Source organism: Acipenser ruthenus, chromosome 21 (genome assembly GCF_902713425.1).
Source record: "Acipenser ruthenus chromosome 21, fAciRut3.2 maternal haplotype, whole genome shotgun sequence".
Taxonomy (NCBI): domain Eukaryota; kingdom Metazoa; phylum Chordata; class Actinopteri; order Acipenseriformes; family Acipenseridae; genus Acipenser; species Acipenser ruthenus.
In genome coordinates this window covers 19,845,615-19,869,271 of record NC_081209.1, presented here as the reverse complement: position 1 = coordinate 19,869,271, position 23,657 = coordinate 19,845,615, and the positions used below count along the sequence as shown (strand labels likewise).

At 39.6% G+C, this 23,657-nt stretch overlaps 1 protein-coding gene across 1 annotated transcript; it reads right to left on the bottom strand.

The window, feature by feature from the left end:
- Positions 1-7,470: 7,470 nt before the first annotated feature.
- Positions 7,471-23,602, bottom strand: LOC117428458 (sorting nexin-1-like). Its single transcript, XM_058994945.1, has 15 exons — positions 23,391-23,602; positions 17,551-17,683; positions 16,777-16,922; positions 16,139-16,208; positions 14,509-14,552; positions 14,238-14,379; positions 13,210-13,288; positions 12,864-12,939; positions 11,579-11,692; positions 11,404-11,497; positions 11,030-11,235; positions 10,358-10,501; positions 9,972-10,052; positions 9,668-9,739; positions 7,471-9,379 (listed from the first exon to the last, which is right to left on the bottom strand). Exons 1-15 carry the CDS (start codon positions 23,517-23,519, stop codon positions 9,329-9,331), a joined length of 1,581 nt encoding a protein of 526 aa, XP_058850928.1. The 5' UTR covers positions 23,520-23,602; the 3' UTR covers positions 7,471-9,328.
- Positions 23,603-23,657: the final 55 nt, after the last annotated feature.

Below are 23,657 nucleotides of genomic sequence, written 5' to 3'. Positions count from 1 at the left end.
TATTGAGTGTGTTGTTAAGTGGGTTCTGTCACTGAGCTGCTCTGGAGGAGTGTTATTGAGCGTGTTGTTAAGTGGGTTCTGTCACTGAGCCGCTCTGGAGGAGTGTTATTGAGTGTGTTGTTAAGTGGGTTCTGTCACTGAGCTGCTCTGGAGGAGTGTTATCGAGCTTGTTGTTAAGTGGGTTCTGTCACTGAGCTGCTCTGGAGGAGTGTTATTGAGCGTGTTGTTAAGTGGGTTCTGTCACTGAGCTGCTCTGGAGGAGTGTTATTGAGCTTGTTGTTAAGTGGGTTCTGTCACTGAGCCGCTCTGGAGGAGTGTTATTGAGTGTGTTGTTAAGTGGGTTCTGTCACTGAGCTGCTCTGGAGGAGTGTTATTGAGCGTGTCGTTAAGTGGGTTCTGTCACTGAGCTGCTCTGGAGGAGTGTTATTGAGCGTGTTGTTAAGTGGGTTCTGTCACTGAGCCGCTCTGGAGGAGTGTTATTGAGCTTGTTGTTAAGTGGGTTCTGTCACTGAGCTGCTCTGGAGGAGTGTTATTGAGCGTGTTGTTAAGTGGGTTCTGTCACTGAGCTGCTCTGGAGGAGTGTTATTGAGCTTGTTGTTAAGTGGGTTCTGTCACTGAGCTGCTCTGGAGGAGTGTTATTGAGTGTGTTGTTAAGTGGGTTCTGTCACTGAGCCGCTCATTTACTTCACATACCCACTATCCCCTAGTCTAGTATGAAAGCATGCATGCGTGTGATAGTTTTTTTTTTTTATCCATCTCTATATGAGGTCGCCAAGCATCAATGGGTTAAATTGAAGGGAGAAGAGAAGGCACTGGGATTAGTTGAAATGAAAAAGTTCAATTTGCACAATAAGGAAGCAATGAAAGTGGCACTGATGTTATGAAAGGGTAGAATGATAGATTTCAAAACCTTAAGCTTGTTTTGGACTCGCCTGGAAAAAGAAACATGACTGGAATGACTTAATTAAAACTTAATTCAACTGCCATTTTTACCTTGTTAAACACATGGTGCAAACATTGCAAATCCGGCCCTGAAATTTGAGTTCACTGTAGTTTAGAAGCAATTAATATACTGTGTACAGTCCGTATCTATGCTGAACAATAGCAAAACCTCTCTGACACAATGGGAAGCGTTTTAGGGAAGTAGAACAAGAGTGATCTAACCTGAGCCTCAGACATGAGGAGAAAGGTGGATGTGAAAACCTTGCAAACGTACTGGAGAGGACTCAATACAACCTCACTTCCTGTCTTGTGCGCAGGGTCTCGGACAAACAGTACTGTGGTGACTTAATCTCTTGTCAGTTGTCAAGTTTAATGGTGACTGAGTCTTCAGCTCTGAATTTGTTGCCATTGTTTTGATATGACTAGTTTGGTGCCAGAGCATTTGCTGTTATGTACAGTATAGTATGTTTTTTAAATTGATATTTCAGATTAAAAAAAAAAGAAAAAAAATGTATATATATATATATATATATATATATATATATATAGTGAACGACTCTCCGCGGTTCGTTGCCCCTTTAAAACACCGACCCAACACACAGAAATGGATTTTTGAAAGCGCGGTTGCGCAATTTTTAATAAAAAAACAAAACAGCTAGGCTGTTTCCCACCAAACAGTAAACAAAACCACCCAGGTTTAATACAACACACTTTACCTCACGACTGCTAGGAAGCAGAGCACCTCTTTCTGCCTCCTTCTACTCAGCAGCCCAGAGCAGACTGACTGATCTCCTTATAAACCCTGCACCTGGCTCTAATTTACAATCATAGCCAGGTGCAGGTGATAATTAACAATAAAACAATTAACAGAAAAACAATAAGCAAATTAACAAAATGTGCATATGCACATGTTTTCTGCAGGGAGGATATTAACCCCCTCCCTGCTGTGTTACACATCCTCCCCCTCAAGTGTGCAACACTGATCGGGCATTCCAAGGCCACCCCCTCCCCTAAAACACAACCACCCACCCTTCGAGTCCTCAATTTTCGCCCTCTTCCACAGGCGGACTTGAGGGTGGATCGGTCCACGTCCCGGCCCAGCCAGGTAAGGAACCGCGCACCGGCGACGAGGGACCCCAACGGTTCGACAGGGGTGACCGGAACGACAACCGGGGCACTGGAGGCTGCAGCAGCGGGCAGAGGTCTGCAACTGGGACCCAGTGTAGTGACGTCCGGTCACCAAGGGGGAGCGATGCAGTGACCAGGGGGAGCGTAAGCGACGTCTTAGTGTCTGGGAGGAGCGGAGCAGGGGACCAGGTGGAGAACTGTGACTGCTTCTGCCGACTCCTGGGCTCTAGGTCTAATGAAGGAAGGTCCAAGCCAACCGACAGGGTGTCCAGGAGCAAGGGGCGAGGGACCGGACGCAGCAACGCCAGACTGGACTGTAGGGGTGGTGGTCGGGGCTGTGGCGGAGGTATGCTCTTCGCCCCCTCCCCTCTGGGCTCCGGAAGTGGCAGCTCCTCCCCTCTGGGCTCTGGAAGCGGCGGCTCCTCCCCTCTGGGCTCCGGAAGCGGCGGCTCCTCCCCTCTGGGCTCCGGAAGCGGCGGCTTCTCCCCTCTGGGCTCCGGAAGCGGCGGCTCCTCCCCTCTGGGCTCCGGAAGCGGTGGCTCCTCCCCTCTGGGCTCCGGAAGCAGCGGCTCCTCCCCTCTGGGCTCCGGAAGCGGCGGCTCCTCCTCTCTGGGCTCCGGAAGCGGCACCTCCACCCCCTCTGGTTCTCAGGATGGCAGCTCCACCCCCTCTGGCTCTCGGGACGGCAGCTACCACTTTTGTAGCAGCCGCTCCAGTTCGGTTGGCTCCCGCTCCTGTATAAACAACGGGGCCACGCCAAGCTCCTGTGTCTGCCTCTCCATCTTTCTTGTCTGCTCCTCTTGAGCAGCGGTGTTTTTAATAATCCTTTCCATTAATTCTTTAAAATCCATTCTTGGGTCTCCAGGGGCGCCCACACTCGCTGCCACCATATGTAAATTACTAACCCTCTCCGCGGTTCGTTGCCCCTTTAAAACACCGACCCAACACACAGAAATGGATTTTTGAAAGCGCGGTTGCGCAATTTTTAATAAACAAAACACAGGAACACCCTGACTACAAGTGGGACAGCTAGGCTGTTTCCCACCAAACAGTAAACAAAACCACCCAGGTTTAATACAACACACTTTACCTCACGACTGCTAGGAAGCAGAGCACCTCTTTCTGCCTCCTTCTACTCAGCAGCCCAGAGCAGACTGACTGATCTCCTTATAAACCCTGCACCTGGCGCTAATTTACAATCATAGCCAGGTGCAGGTGATAATTAACAATAAAACAATTAACAGAAAAACAATAAGCAAATTAACAAAATTAACAAAATGTGCATACGCACATGTTTTCTGCAGGGTCCCTGCTGTGTTACAATATATATATATATATATATATATATACACAGACGTGCTCAAATTTGTTGGTACCCTTACAGCTCATTGAAATAATGCTTCATTCCTCCTGAAAAGTGATGAAATTAAAAGCTATTTTATCATGTATACTTGCATGCCTTTGGTATGTCATAGAATAAAGCAAAGAAGCTGTGAAAAGAGATGAATTATTGTTTATTCTACAAAGATATTCTAAAATGGCCTGGACACATTTGTTGGTACCCCTTAGAAAAGATAATAAATAATTGAATTATAGTGATATTTCAAACTAATTAGTTTCTTTAATTAGTATCACACATGTCTCCAATCTTGTAAACAGTCATTCAGTCTATTTAAATGGAGAAAAGTAGTCACTGTGCTGTTTGGTATCATTGTGTGCACCACACTGAACATGGACCAGAGAAAGCAAAGGAGAGAGTTGTCTGACGAGATCAGAAAGAAAATAATAGACAAGCATGGTAAAGGTAAAGGCTACAAGACCATCTCCAAGCAGCTTGATGTTCCTGTGACAACAGTTGCAAATATTATTAAGAAGTTTAAGGTCCATGGAACTGTAGCCAACCTCCCTGGGCGCGGCCGCAAGAGGAAAATCGACCCCAGATTGAACAGAAGGATAGTGCGAATGGTAGAAAAAGAACCAAGGATAACTGCCAAAGAGATACAAGCTGAACTCCAAGGTGAAGGTACGTCAGTTTCTGATCGCACCATCCGTCGCTTTTTGAGCGAAAGTGGGCTCCATGGAAGAAGACCCAGGAGGACTCCACTTTTGACAGAAAAACATAAAAAAGCCAGACTGGAATTTGCTAAAATGCATATTGACAAGCCACAATCCTTCTGGGAGAATGTCCTTTGGACAGATGAGTCAAAACTGGAGCTTTTTGGCAAGTCACATCAGCTCTATGTTCACAGACGAAAAAATGAAGCTTTCAAAGAAAGGAACACCATACCTACAGTGAAATATGGAGGAGGCTCGGTTATGTTTTGGGGCTGCTTTGCTGCGCCTGGCACAGGGTGCCTTGAATCTGTGCAGGGCACAATGAAATCTCAAGACTATCAAGGCATTCTGGAGCGAAACGTACTGCCCAGCGTCAGAAAGCTCTGTCTCAGTCACAGGTCATGGGTCCTCCAACAGGATAATGACCCAAAACACACAGCTAAAAGCACCCAAGAATGGATAAGAACAAAACATTGGACTATTGTGAAGTGGCCTTCTATGAGTCCTGATCTGAATCCTATCGAACATCTATGGAAAGAGCTGAAACTTGCAGTCTGGAGAAGGCACCCATCAGACCTAAGACGGCTGGTGCAGTTTGCTCAGGAAGAGTGGGCCAAACTACCTGTTAACAGGTGCAGAAGTCTCATTGAGAGCTACAGAAAATGTTTGATTGCAGTGATTGCCTCTAAAGGTTGTGCAACAAAATATTAGGTTAGCGGTCCCATCATTTTTGTCCATGCCATTTTCATTTGTTTTCTTATTTACAATATTATGTTGAATAAAAAATCAAAAGCAAAGTCTGATTTCTATTAAATATGGAATAAACAATGGTGGATGCCAATTACTTTTGTCAGTTTCAGGTTATTTCAGAGAAAATTGTGCATTCTTCGTTTTTTGTGGAGGAGTACCAACAAATTTGAGCATGTCTGTATATATATATATATATATATATATATATATGATAAGGACTTGATGTCAGTGTGACATAGGGACAGACAGATGTACAGACCGAGATACCTCCATATATCAAAACAATCTGATACTCCCAACAAGTTATGCTGAGTAATGTTAATACCAAGTTTCAACACAATTTAATAAGTAGTGACATACGTACACATGAACGTACGATCGCCTCCATACAATAACTTGCACCCCACACTCAGTTAAACAGCATGTAGCTCGCAGCATTAGGACTGAGAGAACAGGGAGGTGCTCAGAAAAGTGGTATTTTTTTCAGTGAATTCTTCAATTTCAAGCCTGTGAAAGGCCCAGTTAGTACTTTTCCAGTCATGTTATCAGACAAGTCAAGGATATAATGAAGGGGGTAGACTAAATAAACAGTGAAGACAGACCACCACAGCTGATCAAGGTTACTTGCAATGGTTGTAGTGAACGCGAACAAAAGGCTTGAATTGGGTTTTTTACACAGCAGTGTAACAGGAATTACATTGCACTCAGGGTTCTGTGCTCTTTCTTGGGATGACAACCAGCCAATGATAAAACCAGAAGCGATTAGAAGAAGTCATTAATAAAAGGTAGTTTAGCTGTAGGGACAAGCTCCGCTCATAAAGACAAACAGGCATGCTCTTGTTACTACAGCACCATGTTCTCTCCTAAATGTGTTTAAGTTTATGGTCGATCAGCTTATCTGACCATTACACACGTTCTGCAGAAAACTACCATGTTGGAGATACCAGTCTTGTGCATTTTGTATTGGACAAATTATCAACAAGGCCTATTTAAGTCTCAATCTTCTCCTGTTGCTTTCACTAGTTGGAAAACACAAGCTCTCCGTTTCCTATGAACTGCGTGACAGAATGAAACAAGGAAGGATCCCAATTTTGGTTCCTTCTTTTAACAATAGATATGACTTGAAAAATAATTAAAAAAACAGGCCTCAACATGCACAATACACTGGCAGACTTGCATGCATTTACAGTAAAGAAAGTGTAGCCCTAGGCCAAGCAAAAAACCTGTTTCACACTCCCCAAAGAGGAAATGTGGAATTCTCCAGCCAACTATATTAGGAGATACAGGTTAAAACTCGCTGAACTTCAGATTGTTCCAACAGCAGTCACTTGAAACAATGAAATGTGCAGGCTTTCAATCTTTTGCATTTCTCCTGCAGTGAAACTGAAATGCAGGATTTCTCCCTGTATTAATCTCCCAGGATGAAAGGTTTGTATTATTCTCCATGTAAAGATTCTAGCAAAATGAAAAAAAAAAAAAAAAAAAGTCGAGTTTCTTGTGTTAAGACCTCTTCTCAATGCTGCTGTGGATAAACCAATCACCTCAGAGAAATGAAACCTGGAAAGGAGAAGGAAAAGACTATGGGCAACACGACACTATGGCTGTATACGCGATCAAACTTTATACCCTACATACTGATCCCTTTCCTCTCCCGCCAAACAAGAGGACAGTCAACATGCTGTATACTGAACAATACGCACATTAGTGTAGTTGACTTGGAAGGGGCCAGAACTGGGGTCAGACCATTTCCGGAAAGCATATAGAGCTGTATTGTCCAAGGACTGGATCATCAGAGATGACATAGCAGCAGGGGTCTCCAGGTTCTCCAAATATTGAAAAAAGTGCACTTCTAGGGTGCAAATTAAGACACAGAACCTAGGTTTGGACTACCACCTACAGAGCGCAGACACCTATGAGCATTAACCTTTTGAAATGACAAACATGCACCATGAATGATGGGGAGAGGGTTACTGGAAAGATAACTTTAAAAATACCTGCCTAGTGCATTGCCAACAATTTTAGTTCGTATTGCAATGCAGACCAAAGCTTAACAATAAATGTTCTTACCTCTTGTTAGTGTTTGCAAGATTATTGATGCACCCCTGCACTTCTGTTTCGCTGATGGTTAATTTGCTTTAAGGAGATGTAGATTTTCCAAATACTGTGTGCTTGAGTTGTGTTACCCATGTGCTGAAGGTGTCATTGGGGTCCAATATAATGATCTAAATAGTGTTGGCTCAAAATGCTACAGCTCTTTAACTCTGTATTAATCCAGCTGAGACTTACAATAGAAATACAGTGAAGTCAGGTTTGCCATGGTTTAGATCATAAAAACACTTCCCATTGCCTGCTTGGAGTTAGACCACTGAATTAAATATGACCTATGCATGTATGTGTTATATGCAACTCATTTTTAGTTTTTAATAATGCTTTTGAGCACATAAATTATCAACATTTAAATTGGCTCAAATCATGTTTATCTGCATTTAAATATATATACATATATTACAAATCACTTGTTTAAGGATGATTATTTAATGTTAGAATGAGTTTAACAAAGTAAATGTAAGAGCTGCAATAAAAAAAGAGAGAGAATAGGATTTATTAAAGAATTTTATTTTCAATAAATGTACTACTTTGAGTAAATTTAGAATATAACAAATTCAACCCTGTAGTATGCACACAATTTTTATAATTACGGTTTTTAATATCCGCCAACTGTTATGGAATATCGAATACTGTGGAGAAGACACATTTTAATATTAATAACATGTAAACACTTTGAAAAGAAGTGGGGTTGAGATGTACTAATTAGTGCTGGGACAAACACATTTGTTTTCATTTTTAACTGAAACAAGTAAGCACTGGGTTATGGAAAACTCAACCCTCTAACCCTCTAAAGATATTAATACCAGGAGACAGAGATACTTAGAGGTTATTTTTTTAGATTAAAATATACATTTATTATAGTATTTGAGTTTACTAAAGTATATAAATCATGTCTGATAAATCTGGTGCAAACAAATTAGAATTTCTGTATAAAATTATATTTCAAGCAATGTTTGAATAGCTGTCCCAGCACCAAATGGAATGCAATAATAAAAAAAGAAACCATTCAAAGTTGATTGTTTGACAATTACTAAAAATAAAAAGTTTCTATCTTTCCATCTGACCAGGTTGTGTCCCCTTCACGCATGAAGCCCATTGCCCTGTTAATCAAACACGTGATGCTACAGCCCTATCTCCTCAGACAGTTGTAGACAAAGAGGAAAAAAGGACAATGCATCAAAAGGCCATTTTATATTTTCAGTCTTTATGCGTGCAAATATTTGGAATGGGTCCCAGTTCAATAGCAAGTTCTATTAATACTCTTCAACAGGCTTTGAGCTTACACAGCTAATAATTCACCATGTGTCTGTGCTTCCTGACCTCAGAACTCACCGTAACATTGTTTGGTATCATAGTTAATCTGAGATCAGGAAAATGTGTATGGCTGCAACCATTGTAAAACATTCTAAGGGCAGGGCTACAATTGTATTTTTAAACTATATACACCAGTTCAGCTGTTATATGCTGCCAAAGTAGTACCAAACATTAAGTGGCTGCTGCCAGTCCCACCTCTTTCATGAAATAAAGACACACATGGCGTTTCAACAATATGAAATGGAATATTATTTAAAACTAGAAAGACACATTTATACAGACCCAGAAAGGGGACACAATGGCTTAGGTCATTCTATGAAGCCAATTGTTAAAGAATGTTAAGCCTGGCTATTTCAAGCTATTTAAGATTATCTTGCGTTATTGTATTGTATGTTGCGAACCCTTTCACCAATCAAGCATCAACTCTGTCTACTGAATAACACAGGAGCCATTAGGGGAACTTACAGTGTAATGAAATACAATGATTACTAACAAATACAAATCATATTGGCTAAAACATTCCATTGCACTACAGAAGGGCTACTCGACCCTGGTCCTGGAGGGCCGCTGTCCCGCCTGGTTTTTGTCGAACCCCCAAAATCATCTATTAAAATGGCTAATCAGCAGGAGCTAACGAGTGCAAAGCCTTAATATAAAGTAAATAGTGGTACATTGTTTTTTTTGTTGTTTTTTTTTTTAAAACAAACTAAATGTGTTTTGGCTGTTTGCTAATAGAACCCAATGCCCTGAAAATATCACCCATACCCAACATCTACTTTTCATTCCCTTATACAGGATTTTTTTTTTTTTTAATTTATTTTTTTAATAAGAAAATACATATGGAAGTTAAATGTAAAATATACATTGTTAATAGAATCGTTAAGATGAATATCTATACTAACATGTACTGTATTAGTTCAGTTTCTTCCCTTTGCGGTGCATCTTGGTTTGTTTTCTTGGTTTAAAAGGCAAGAGGTAAAGTGTATAAAAAGGCAGAGTTTGAGAGGCTCACACGACTTCCTTGGTCATGTTAAGCGATTGCTTTTGCTTCCGGTAGAAATGCTTCCCAGTATTTAATAAGCTGAAAGAGAATGAGACATAGTTTAGAGGTGGGTGGGTTTGTGGTTTGAGTAAATGCAATGCAATTTATAAATACAGAGCTAGTATAAACCACTTTCATAGTAAATGCATAGCACACACTCGAGGAAATTACTTTTTCAAATACAGCAAGTTACCATTCCCCTTGAAAACAGGATAGTAGCCTTTACTGTATTTTAAATTGCACTGCTAGGACTAAGATACATTCACAACTGAGTCATACAAGTTCTAGGATTAAAAGATGACAATTAAAGAGTTAAATGATTTTTACCTGTTGATGCGAGTGTAGAAGCGTTTCAAGATATCTCACTAGCTGGTTCTTGAAATCCATGGCTTTCTCTTTCTGAAAAACAATAATCAAGATGATTATTTGGAGTCCATAACAAGGTAAAACTTTTAAGTCAAGGAGACAGACACTAGCAATAACTTTTGTCTACTTGGTGATTGCAAGACACTCAGAATTATACAGCACACATTTTAGAGATGAAGGACAAACTGTAGAACTACTGTATGCGTAATGTATACATAAATCAGCAGCCGTTTCATTGAAGGGATGTAGAAAATTTGCAGCCAACCTCAAATCGGAGAAACTCTTTCCGCACTGTAGCCGACACCCTCTCAAAGTCTCTCTCATACTGTGTTACTTTAGACTCCCACTGAAAAGAGGAAAGGTGCATTTAGCAATGGAACAAAGTACAACTGAAACTATTAAAGTTTACTGATGCCTGACCAAAAGTAGCATACTTCACAGAACTGGCGATGTATATATACAGCAGATGTCAGAAGTGCAAATAAAGAAGATACATAAACCTGTATTACAACTTCAATTTGAATACAGCTGTTGTACCACCAGTTTCTTCTCATGCCAGTTCTGTCTCATGATAATAACATCCACTGGCATGTGCTGAAAGGTTTTGCCTCCTCCTCCTGTACACAAGAGGATCTTCTTCCCATCACTCACCTCCGAGATCTCGTCTTTGGCCTGCTGCAGCTTGTCAGGTTTGTTTGCCCACAGCAGCTTGGCTTCGTTTTCACGTTTCTTCTGCAGTGTAGTCTGAGCGTCTTGCCATCGTTGCCAAGTTTTCATTCGATGGTCAAATGAGCCCTGTAGAGAGAAATCAGTCACTTCATCATGAACAAAAAACATTCAAATAAACTACAGTGATAGTTGACACGTTTTAGCTGACAATTGAAACATTATATATGTGTGTGTGTGTGTGTGTGTGTACAGTATATATGTGTGTGCGTGTGTGTTTTTCTTTGTTTATAGAAAGAAACAAAGCCCCAGCTGGCACTAAAGGACACTGTTTGGCAGCCTCACACAGAAAACGGTTTAAAAGCTGTACTTTAATATAATTTGTTATAAAAAATTGACTTCCTTATTAAATGACTTCAAACAAACCAGATTCTTAAACCATTTTTCCCTTTGTAATGGCTTTTCCTGCTGTGTGTTGCTGCAAAATAAAACCCGAGCGCTGTTTCGATGGTACTTCCGGGTCCTCCCCCTTTGTCAGCAGATTACCTACACCCCCCTATCACAGTTCCCCACACCCCTTAAAATTTAAATGGGGTGTAATGATTAAAATAAATTCACTTGAATTGCACGAGGAGAGCCGGCGACTCAAGCACATACCCTCACGGCGGTGAGGAGGCGGATGTAGTCAGCGAACAGCTCTGCCAAGATGAAGAAGTCGTTGCAGGCCTGGTCCTGGTGAAGCTGCTCGATCTTGTCCTCCACCTCAGCCAGCTGGGACAGAGCCCGGGACAGAGCCGTGTTGTCCTCCGAGCTGCCCAGCATCGCCACACTCTTCGCAAACATGGCCGTGTTGCTGGAGAGCTCTGCCACGGGACACATAAGAGTTCACTTCTCTGCGTAACATGTTAACAATTAGTTACTTGATTTATCTAAGTATGTGTCAGTAAGAGGCCTTGGTTGTCACAACTTCAATGAAATCACTACATAATTGCAGCAAAACCTCAAGTAAATGCATTAATTCACATTCTTACCCTTCCTGTGATTTACAAGGGTTTCCACAACTGAGAGAAGTTTACGCAGATGTTGGTCTTCACTTTCCACCTCCAGCAGCTTCTCTTCAAACCACTTAAAAAAAACAATTGTCTTACAGTTAGGGAAAGGATAGTTTCCAAGTTTGTGACTGACTGTGAAAACGTACACACTTACAATATCAGACTCGTTCATCTTAATAGTCATCTTGCTGACTGCGTCGGTAGCTCGGTTTATCATCTTGAGGAAGCCAGCTCCACTCAATGCCTGGGTACTCACAGCGCGGGGTAACTGACAACCAAAACATGAGCTTGTTACTCAAGAAATGGAAATACATGAATTCAAAATCGAAATGGGTCTGATGAACATCTCAATCTGGACAGTGCAAACTTTAGATCACATTCATGAAAGCATTAGTAAAACTAACCCCCAAAATCTCTGTAGATGTGTTTGTGTGCAGGGAGACCAATTCATTGTTTTATTTTTGCATCTGTCACAGAACTCAGGCAAAGATTCAAATAAATGACATGCAACTGCAGGGAGAGGCTGTTCAGTCAGACCCTGCAGTGCTGGAAGTGGTCACCAATTAGAATGTTAAATGTCAGAGGTATGCATGAGCAAGGAGGTTGCTGGTGTCCTGAGCTTTCATTTACACACAGACTTTAGCAAGTACATTTAGTAACAGCATGCTAACTTTAGCTCATGAGAAGGGATGGGTGGATTTAATAACAACACTAGCTAGCTTCTTTTTGAAGGTCTAATTACTGAAACAAATTGAAGTTCTTTGATACTGCAAGTTATTTTAAATGACTTCAGCACCAGAAAAAGTTAATAGAAGTGCAGTATTCTCGTCTTGGTAAGAAATAAATGTGAAGTCATTTAGACTCTCTTCTGACACCATACACGTTGATTCTATTTGGTAGCATAACATGTTTAAAAAGAAGAGTTTGTGGATAATCACAAAAGATGTGGTGCAAGTGCTGCTATATCAACATGATCATACAAAAGTATTGTTATAGACATAAGACTCCCATTCCATATCTGTCTGATACAATCTGAGTGCATTACCTAGACACTGTGGCAAATCAAACTTATAGTAAAACCTAGAATAGGGCACATTTCTTATTTACATCCCTGCACTGGATTTTGACAGGTTTTCTTTTTTTAAAGAAGTCTAATAGTGTAATAAAATAAGCTGACATACCAAATCACACAAGAGTAATTGTAGCACAAAAAAGCACAAAAAGCTGTCCCCAGCCTGAAACAGTCAAACAGTGACCTCTCTACCATCATCTTACCAGGCTTGGCCCTGGGAGCGGGTCACTGAGTTGACTGTACATTTTAAGGACCACATGAATTTGAAAGCACAGCACTCTCGGACTGCATGAAAACGCTCAATGTAAACGTGCAGTGTGAATTCAGCCAGTGAACCAGGTGCTGGCCTGGCAGGTCACAAACATACCTCGTCTTTCTCCAGAAATTCCCTGACGTCTGGATCTTGCAATAATGATGGGTGACTGACAACTCTCTGAAGGTATCTGAAAAGAATAAGTGAAAACATCTGAAAACAAAGGAGTGAAAACATTTACCCTTTCCTTCTGGACATGTTGTAGGAACAATAGGAACTGTCACAGGTGAGGGGGGATAAATTCAGAAATTTGGGAATTAGAAAGCTTTTGATTATCTTGAAACTCAACAGGCCAAAATACAACTGTCCAGCAGCAATAAAACAAGGCGTACCTTTCTAGAGCAGCCCCAATAAAATGAGGCTTCCCTTTCTAGAGCAGCCCCAATAAAACAAACCTTACCTTTCTAGTGAAGCACGTCTCCTTTCCACAAACTCTACAGAGGAGGAGTCCTCTTTCCCCACTTTCACTTTGGTCATCCCTGGAGAGAAATAATGGAAATCCAGTAACTGGTTATATTTTAAGTGGTCTATCTGCAAAAGTACACTGGTTATGACAATTACTTTCTATGTATATTTCAGAGTTTAATGAAACGCTTTATGAAACTATTTTGGAAAAACACACATTAATTGAAAACCCTAATATAAAAATTTGGAGGCATCGTCGTTCTCAGTTTCAGTAGTTAATGTACGGGTCAGGCTAGCTTATGTATTTATTTTTTGATCTGCAACAGTCTACTGCTGTACCATTTAAATGAACAAGGCTCTTCAATTTAAAACACATCCATTCATTCTCCACTGTATTTATAAAGTAGTACAGGACCGTGTGAGTAAGCAGAACAACACAGAAATACTGTCTTTGTAAAGCACAGCTTCCCCTGTTGATCACTAGCCTAGCACTCCACGGGCTACATTCAGAACGTGTTAGCATGCCAAGTACTCTCTAATGCCTTGCAATACTAGTAACTGTATTGGAAGCAAACACGTTTTTTAGTTCATAGCAGACTTTATTGTGCCTTGTATCTGGTATTAATAGGATGTCCAAATGCTAAATACTAACAGACAAGGTAAGCCTTGTTTTATTGGGGCTGCACTAGAAATGTGCCTATGAATATATCATTGAGACTCTTTAAAATTAAGAAAGGAGGAACACATGTCAATATAAAAATATCCATAAACACTAAAACATTTTAATCATTTTTTATGGTGATCTAATTTTTTTCTGAATGACAGGAGGTGAACTACACCCAGATGATTCTCCTTCCTAAGCAGCAGGAGAGCAAAGTTCAGTATGGTTCTTCCTGTGGAACCCTGGCCAGTAAATAGGATTCTAATCAGTTATCTCTTGCATGCATGACTCACACTACACTCCACAAAGAAGTACCTTAACTAGTTGAGCCACTGGGGACCTCACTTTGATCCGTATCTTACCAAGTATGCTCTTTTCTGGAGGCGGGGGTACAATGTATCCATTTTGCGAGTGCTTTTCAGAGAGTTTCTCGTATAATCCCAGGAAATCACTGAACCGCCTCTTTACTGTATACGTCTTACACTTGAACATCGGTAAATTGGTCTGAAAGACAATTGCAGTCTAGATCAATTAAACAGGTCCCACAACATGTTTGTGCAAGCAGGACTGCAAATTAGATTTTTGTTTAAATAAAATGTTTTGTGTAGAATTTTGAATATTGTTACAACATACCTGAGTTGAGACTTTATAAGCCATATATGCATTCATACCATCCCCTACAAAAATAAATGAAATACTTAGTAATTGAACTCAAATGAATGGTCTTATAATCATGGGATTTAGGATTGCACATTTAATAAAGTTTTTTTTTAATTTTTGTTTTATTTATTAACTTAGCAAGACACTGTACAAACTTGGAATGACTCTTAGCTAGAGCCTGACAGCTTTGTTTGTGGTTGTGATAAAATGACAATGTATTTTTGCATATTTAACCAAACAGGCCTTACTCACGACAAAGCCTCCTCAAAATAGATTGTCAGAACCAACCAATATAACTAAGCATGTGGTTAAACAAGCATGTCATTCATATACATACTGTACAGTACTGTATATACCCCCCCCCCCCCCACTGGTGGAAATACTAAGCTAGAGCTATCACTGTCAGTGTGATGCTTGCCTACCCCAAGGCAGAGAAGAGTGAAAAGTCGCACCAATACTATGTTACGGTACAGAATTAGCTAAAGTATCTTAACCATGAACCAAGGATAGCAATTTATTAGGATGTATACAAGCCTTTACAGAATTTTAAACAAAACTGGAAGCAATGAGTCTGTTTGGCTCAGTTCCAAATCATTGACAGAAACATACTGTTGATGCGCAACACGATTTTTGGTTGTCAATCTAACGATTTTATTAAGATTGAATTGATTCATAACAATTAAACCCATTGTTTCCTTTTGGGTTAATATTTCAAAATACTTGTATTTGATGTAAGAAATTACTTTGCAAGGTGTAGCAAGCTGATTATTTCTCCTGGGGTTAAAAAGACAAATTCCACTCAGACTTTTTCTTTGTAAACCTTCAGAGGGAAAAAAATCCCCAAAACAAAAGACTTTCATTGATTTCTTCGCACAATGAAATTTCTTGATACTAGTTCTTTGTTCTATTAGGTTGCATTTTACCAGTAAATCAAATTGCTGCTGGTAAACATTCCTACATGTTCCCACATGCAATAAGGCTTTCTTACAAGATGGAGATTGTGAATGTTTTCAAACAGCTGTTTTCATATACACTTCACTCAACTTACAATTTTGCAGTACAGAAAACAGCAGACTAGTCAATTGATTTTGTGTATGTCCTATTGATGTATTCTTTTGGGGCAGATTCAATGAAAACAAGATAAAAGCAGCACTATGACATGTTATTTCCCTGCTTTACTGAGGTATTCAATCTAACTGGTACATACAAGGACACTCCTGGAACACTGCATTAGCAAAAGGGGAAAAAAATACCATCCATTTAAACCACATATACACTGCAACTGAATCCAGAAATGGACATGAAGAGTTACAGAAAGGCTAAAAAAGCCTGTTGCAAGATGAAGGCTTTTATTGGTTCATCTGCCCTATGTAGACATTGAATAAGGTATTTTATCATCAATCAATCTATCCTGGTGCAACACCAAACACACCTGGCAGCATATTTACTTCTCCTTGCTAGAAATGCATTTATATGAAAATAAATAAAATTGCAAGGTGAACTTATTATATTATATTTTCTGCATCAGGCGACAATGACGGCAAATATGTAAATCGTATGTATTTCTATTGTTTAATGTTTAAAACTAAACAAGAATACGTACCAACTTTCTCAGGATTGGTAACTGCAATATTCAATTCAAATGCATCCTCCTTTTCCTCCTCTTCCTCTAGCTGCAACAAGAGAGAGATTTCTGTTAAAACCAGATCCCTGAGCAACTGCTGTGCTGCTTGTTTTTACATGCAATACTTCCACCTCTCCTTCTCTTTACAGACCTTTGATATACCAAAATCAATATTGCAAGGGGTGGGAACAGAAAAACTGTTTCATTTTAAAACTTTAAAAAAGGGGATATGACATCTCTTTTGACAAAAGCATTCTCTTTCATAGTTGTAGTTTGTAAAAGTTATTTTGGTTTTACTAAATATTCTACCATTGTGTGTTTAATACTGTAGTTATGAATAAAAATCCCCTTTCCAACAAATTATACACTGCAATGAACCAGGACTGCATTATGTTAGTTTATTGCAATATTAAATTTTAACACTCAATCCTGACCTGAACATCCAGTCAAACTGTCAATGTGGCATCTTGTGATGTGAAGCAGTGTCCACTGGGAACCGAGACCAGTAAATTCATTTCAATACCCTGCCAGTCAACCCCAGCCCCACACAAAATATTCAATTTAAACAGCTAACTAGATGGCTATTGCTGATCAAATACAGGGTCATCTGGACATACCTCCTCGAAGGTTTTGGCCGGCGGTGGTTTCAAAGTGCTTGGCCCCGTGACGGTAAGGGAGGGCCCAGGTGCCGATGGTTTGGCCTGAGCTGGCTCTCTCTTTCTATTATTGAGAGGACTGTCCAGAGCCAGCTCTACGGTGGCCTCTGTGGACATAAAACAAAAAGTGTTTGGATACACAACTGAAGCCAAAGAAAACTCTTTTTAAAAGCTAGAAACAAAATATATCCATCAATATTGTTAAATAACCTGTACTGTATTTGTGTGGTGAATGAAATTTGAGAATTGCTTTTTGTGAACGTCACAGGGTATTCTGTGATGTACTCGCAGCTCTAAGTTTAGCATCTAAGTATTGAGATTAATGCATGTTCCATCATATAATGGATCGGCACATTTAAACAAAATATTACCCTTACCTATCTAAAAAAAAAAAAAAAGATGACTATTTATTTAAAAAAAACAAAAAAAAACACATATTTTAATATAATACACCTATACGCCAATATCAGTCTATGACAGTATGCATGTCACATGCTACCTTAAACTAGCTGGAATAGTTTACAGAAATACATACTGCGTAATACAAACCAAGAACATTTGTTTTCAGATGATGCTTTTTCTTTTTTGTACTTGCATTTTCACATTTTATAAAGTCAAACCTGGGATGACCACTCAGGGAGGAACCAGACTGAACACTTCATTTTAACATTTTTTAAAATAAATTACCACACTCACAAATAAAATGGCAGCGTTTTGTTAATATACTGAGTATACCTGCAAATATATCCTGCTCTTCATCGTCTGAATGCAGTCCATTGGTCTTTGTATTGCTGCTGGTGGTGGTGGTGGTGCTGGTGGTGGGAGCTGCTGGTGGGAGGGGGTCTTTTTTAGGCTCTGAAGGTTGGCTCTGCACGGAAAAAAACAAGAGCTATGTATTTATACCACAAAAGTCAAAACCTTGGTCATTGAATTTGAGTTTCTTTTAGTATTTAGAGTGTCTAGTAGTTATGGATGACATATCACAGCAAAGCAGGACGATCACGACTGCATCTCATAGCTACAACTTCATACCTCTAATTAGCAGAACATTGTCACAAGTTACTTATTTCGCTATTGTTTCAGACTTTGTTTTTACTTTGATTCGGTTGAAGCCAAACTTTACATCCACCACAGTATAAATTCACGTCCTTAAGTGTGCTCAGGTGGCATGCTAATTCCTGTTGCACAGGATGTAGTTTATAGTGTGGTGACAGTACAGAATTTATGAACATTTTATGATTGAAATTTTCAAATCAATAGTGAACTTTCTACGGGGATGATTTGATCAACCTACTGTACACCCCACCATTAGAACCATAGCTGGATTGCATCATCCATCAATCAGCGTTTAACCCCAAAACACGTGGTTGATGTAATTCGGGTAGATTCCCTGGCACTGAACAATGCTATTAAATAAATAAAGAAATACATTACATAAATAAATAAAAAATCCTGGTAGGGTGGTTTACTCTCTCTGATTTCTGGGCATTGAAATGGTTACAAATTCTAGAAGGGGTGGAGATCGATCGAAATTATTGTTACAAAGAGAAGCTTACTGGATTCACACACTTAAAACTGAGGCACCATTTGGTATGAATGAAGAATTGTTCTTATCAGTGTTTCTGTAATTTATTTTATTTTCATTTGACATGTTTAAAAGCAGATGTACAGTAAAGTTTAATTGGTTTTGTAAGCTAATAGATTTGTGTGAGATTTACTGACAATAATGGTTATTGAGACTTAATTTTTGATGAATGATTCTCCTATTGGATGTTCTGTAACAATGGTATGAATTTTCTATCTAAATTATCCAATATATGTTTTATCTGTAAAACAAAATAAAAAGATAGTTGAATGTGATTTAAGGTTGTTGTCATTATATTATTAAGGAAATTGTTTTCACTAAATACACCAACAGTTTAATTAGTATTGCATTTTCACGCTTTTTACAAAATAACACCTGTTTGTCGTTAAGCTTATAAAAGAGAGTCTATGCTCATTATGTGTATGCACTGATGAAGGCGTGTAAGCTGCAACGCGTTTGCTATGTTTCTGCCATTATTATTTTTCTTTAAATAAAAAGCTATTCTATAAGGGGTGCTGGCTTCTTTCTACTCTTTAGGGTATAGGCTGATCAAATGAACCCAAGCTGCTTGAAGCTGCCAAATAAACGAAGGGCTGAGGTGTTATTGTCTTTCTTTTTTGATAAGATTTAATAATAAACTAATAAACAAATACTGTACTGCTGCATGATCAGGCTAGTCCTCATCTTTCTGATTAAACTTCTGGCTAAAACCACCATGAATTACTCATTGATCCAAATGCAGAAACCGCTTCTTGTATTGACAAGCCTGTCAATTCAATTAAAGCATGGATCAGTAGATTGGTCCCTAGTGGCAACCCCAGCAGTTTAACTTTCTCCAAATGTGGTACTGAAATATCAGGGAATTTCATAATCAGGGAGCAACACAATCTAGACCCAAATGCTTTTGTGAACAGAAGCAGAGCAGCCAAAAGTGTGAGGTGAAAGTCATCAGTGGTAAATGGTTTGTAAATTGAATGTGACAAAATGAGAAGCCTTTCTGAAGTGGAAAAGGACGAAGTAGATCTTGTTTATGGTTTCTGAAAGTCTCTCATTTTGATAGGGCGAGACATTAAACTAAATGTTTTCCATAATAAAAAATCAACAGAATCATAGAATACTAGATCTGATATGATTAAACTGAAATAGGAATGGAGCGAAAATGTATGTGGGCGGTACAATCATCAATATTAAACGATTAGATTTTGTGTGCCCAATTAATCGATTGCTATTTGGAGGCTTAACTGACTGCCCTATAGAATACAGCTGTGAATTGAATTTGAAAAAGTGTTCCGTTTTTTAAATTGAAGTCACACAGAAAATATGGCAACGACAAAGTCAGAAACCAGGTTCAACGACACAGTCACATTTTGCATGAGGTATTTATCTAATGTAGAGTAACAAAAAATAGTATTGTTGGTTAATTGATTTGTGGTTACAAATATATATGGCCACAAAATAGTTAATTATATTGCCCATCGCCTTATAATGCTTAAAATAAAGCTACTGTGTGTACCAAATCATCCACTGTATCTGGACAGACACTTAACAGCAGAACAGAGTCAGAATAAAAGTCAGAATTTTTCCTGGGTAACACCTTGACAGAGAATCATACTGACAATGTGGTGATGGCTTTACAAAAAACATAAAGATTACCATTAACGGGAGGCTTAAAGTGTTGAAATGCATGCCTACCTTTTTGTTTTGCATTCTAGTATTTGCATTGTGGCAATAGCATCCGTTTTCTGTTCTCGGTACTGTGAGCTGATCTGAGCCGAGCCCTCCCTTTTATTTGACATTTTGTCATTGTGAAGTATTAATAGCATCTTCAGAATCAGTTGACAGTGGTATTTAAAAATTCTAAATTTTACATTTGTCAGTGTTCCCCAATTAACACTTTGGTTCCCTAAAATCGAATACTTTCCAAGCAAAACCGGTTTCATCAAAAGATTAACTGAACTTCACTTTCAATGTTACTATACAAGCAAGATTACAATTACTGTAAACGCATATATACGACGCATTAAGAAATTAACAGACAAAATCCTCCCCATAGGTTCTGTCCTCCGTACATAAACAGTTGTTTAAAACTTTAAACATGCAAAGCAGTCTCTGCTTGAGTGCGATTTCAGAAGTACAGAAATATTAAAAACATCAGCAGTGCAGCTGGCTTTATTGATTTGCATAACCATCCTGCATAAATTAGGGTCAACTGCACTAGGAGTGCTACCATTTCCTGTTTTTAAAGCCAGGCTTTACTGTACTATACAAGTTAACTTTCATAAAGGGTTGCCACAAATCCCCAAATTATGTTATGGAAACTAAACAGTAATACCAGGGTTGTTCGATTCTTTGTTTGTGTACTAGGATGTACCAGTCTACCTTGAAAATAGTAAAAACACCAGGTTTCAGCATGCATCCCCCTCCCAGTACACCAAGATTAAGCAGTGACAATGCAGGCTAAATTTCCTGATTTCACAATTGAATGTTTCCTTCAGGCTGCATGTACACAAAAGGAACCCGTTCATCATAAAAGCAAGAGTTAATCAGCTGTTTTTGTTAAAATATTTTTCCAATCAAATTATAAAGCATGTTGGTTTGTGATCGGACGCATAACTTCTGCACGTTGACAAAAAATCAAATATAGCACTCACTGTTAAATAAATTGTCTTTTGATGCTACCCTGCTTAAAAGTAGCTGCAACTTGTAAACCTGGGTTTTGGTGACTCAGGGAACTGAGTTAACCACACAGATAAAAAGCTTCACACTCCCAAATGTAATCTTCGGACAGCCTTGTGCTGTAAAACCTCACCCTTTCTCAGTTCTGATAAGGATTTAGGAACATGCCACCATTCCAGGAAGTATTGCAACAATAAAAGCCAAGACATCTACCTATTCTTCTACAGTCTCTTTATAGCCCCTTACACACTGGCGTGCTCTAACCAGGTCAGACCCGGTGTCATGTGGGTGGGCTATGCGATTTATTGCTGCTTTTTGAAGCAGGGTCGACCTGGGTGACAGAAGCAAGCACACAATGCACGTACACAATGCCCTGGAAGCAGCAATGTTCACATGACCACCCTTTCATCTGTTCAGGCTTACAAGATGGCGTGCTTGTTACGGATACTTCCATCCAGGCTTCTCTGGATTGAATCGTCCGACAAAGTGTTGATTAGAGCAAATGTTTCTTACTGTATGCCATCCCTGCAGCAATCTGGCTCATTGTGTGTCTCGATCAATAGAAATATGGCTGAACAGAAAAGGCTCTGTGTGAAACCTTCACACAGGTGTGGCGGTTTGTTACTTCATCCGTCCAGCATGCGCTTTGTCTCGCTCGATCCATGTCAACACACATCTTGAGTTGGGTCGGTGTCGACCCGGGTAGATGGTTTCACACTACACGGGATTAGACCCTGGTTCAGGGACCCAGGTAGACGCCAGTCAGAAAGAGGCATTAAACACAGCAGTACAGGGACAAGAATATGCTACCATTGAGGAGCGAAGAGTGGGTCTAGTGACTGGCAGCAAAAAGCCATTTGTCTTTTCATATAGGCCTATAGGAACCTCCAGCAAAACCACCATCAGTCAATTAATCAATAAAAGAAACGCCTGCACCACAAGGTCAGAGCAGACAGCATGCAGTTTACAGTTTGCAATGTTGATTGTAGCCAAATGAAAAAAGCAAGCAATATCCTGCAGCACAACAAAATGTAACATTCCATGTGTCTGATTACTGTGCAAGGATGATTGTTTTCTGTGCCTAATGTACTTGGGAGAAATTTCACAGTTTGAACACCATACTGCAAGGTTTGCATAGACAGCCTATAATAAAAATGAATGTAATATAATTTGACAGTTGCTATAAAATAATTGCTATTATTTCGAGCAAGCCAGGCCCCATTAAACAGAACAAATGTGATCATGTATAGAGAGAGAAAAAAAAGATTTTAAACAAAGAAAAAAAGTTATAATACTGTTCTATTTGAGAGGGACCATCTGAATTATGTGTATGTTTTTATTTTGAAAAGTTTCTGGGCACTAATTGTCACAAACACTGTACTCCAATACTGAAGTAGAAAAAAAAAATGTCGACATTTCTATTGAAAAACAACAAAACACACACACGATGAGTACTGTAAAGGGAAAACGCATGGAAAAGCCAAAAATGTTCCTGTTGCGCCATTGACAGCGGGATACAAACTATAAATACAATTCCGCTTGAAATCCCAGTGCTGCAAGATATAGTTACCATTGCTGAAGAGTTTAAAAAAATAAATACATACCAAGTGTTAGCTTTTAACAGAATACACGATGACTAAATGCCCACGTAAATGTGTCTGTTCTAGTGAAAATTAGCTAACTGCGGACAATAATGTTGTTCATGTAGGGCGTGTCAGATACCGCTCTCTGATGTTAAAACATAAGGCTAAAGTACACAGCAGATGTATTTAATCCAAATATACATTTAAGCTTTTCAAAACAAAACTATAATTATTTCCAGCAGAAAAACAAACCAACTGCACTAAACCTATAGCGCACGGAAACTGGACGCAGACAGGTTCTGTCGGTACAGTGACAGATACTGTACAGGTGAGGTTGTCTGCCTAACGACATCACAACAGACTTGCGGCCACTACTCGCCGTTTTTGCGATGTACTCGATATGTGTTTTTATCAATAAAATAAAATAAAATCGAATCGAATTTCTTTGGCATACATTTCAAAATGTCACAATTTATAAATCCTAACTTTCTCGTAACTCGACAAACTCCTTTCATTTGTCATTTTCATTATTTCACACTTTCCGAGTTAACGACACATTTTATATTTTCATTTTGAGAGAATAAACTGCAGCCTATCCGGGGCCTAGGCAACAGCAGCAGTAGCAGCAGCAGCAGCACTGACGCTAGTCGAACTAGTTTCGCTGCAGCTCAGCAACCACTCAACACTTCGTTGCTGTTTTTGTTACCCAAACCCATGCCGCCCGCCCTCACATTGCCGGTAAAGATGTCCTCTCCCTCAAAGTCGTCGCTATCCTCGTCGCTTTCCCCGTCTGCTGGATCCGTCTCCCGCTGCTCCGACTCTGGAAAAGGAGGAGGAACCCGCTCCGAGTCGTCTGCCATCTTTATTCACAGTTCAGGGCGAGAGAGCAGCAGCATCACAAACAAAACTTTATTAGAAAAGAACAAACCTAACGCGACACCCGCTGGCGACAGACGAGAAGACAGCGTACCCCGCAGATCCTGGCCATTATAGACCGT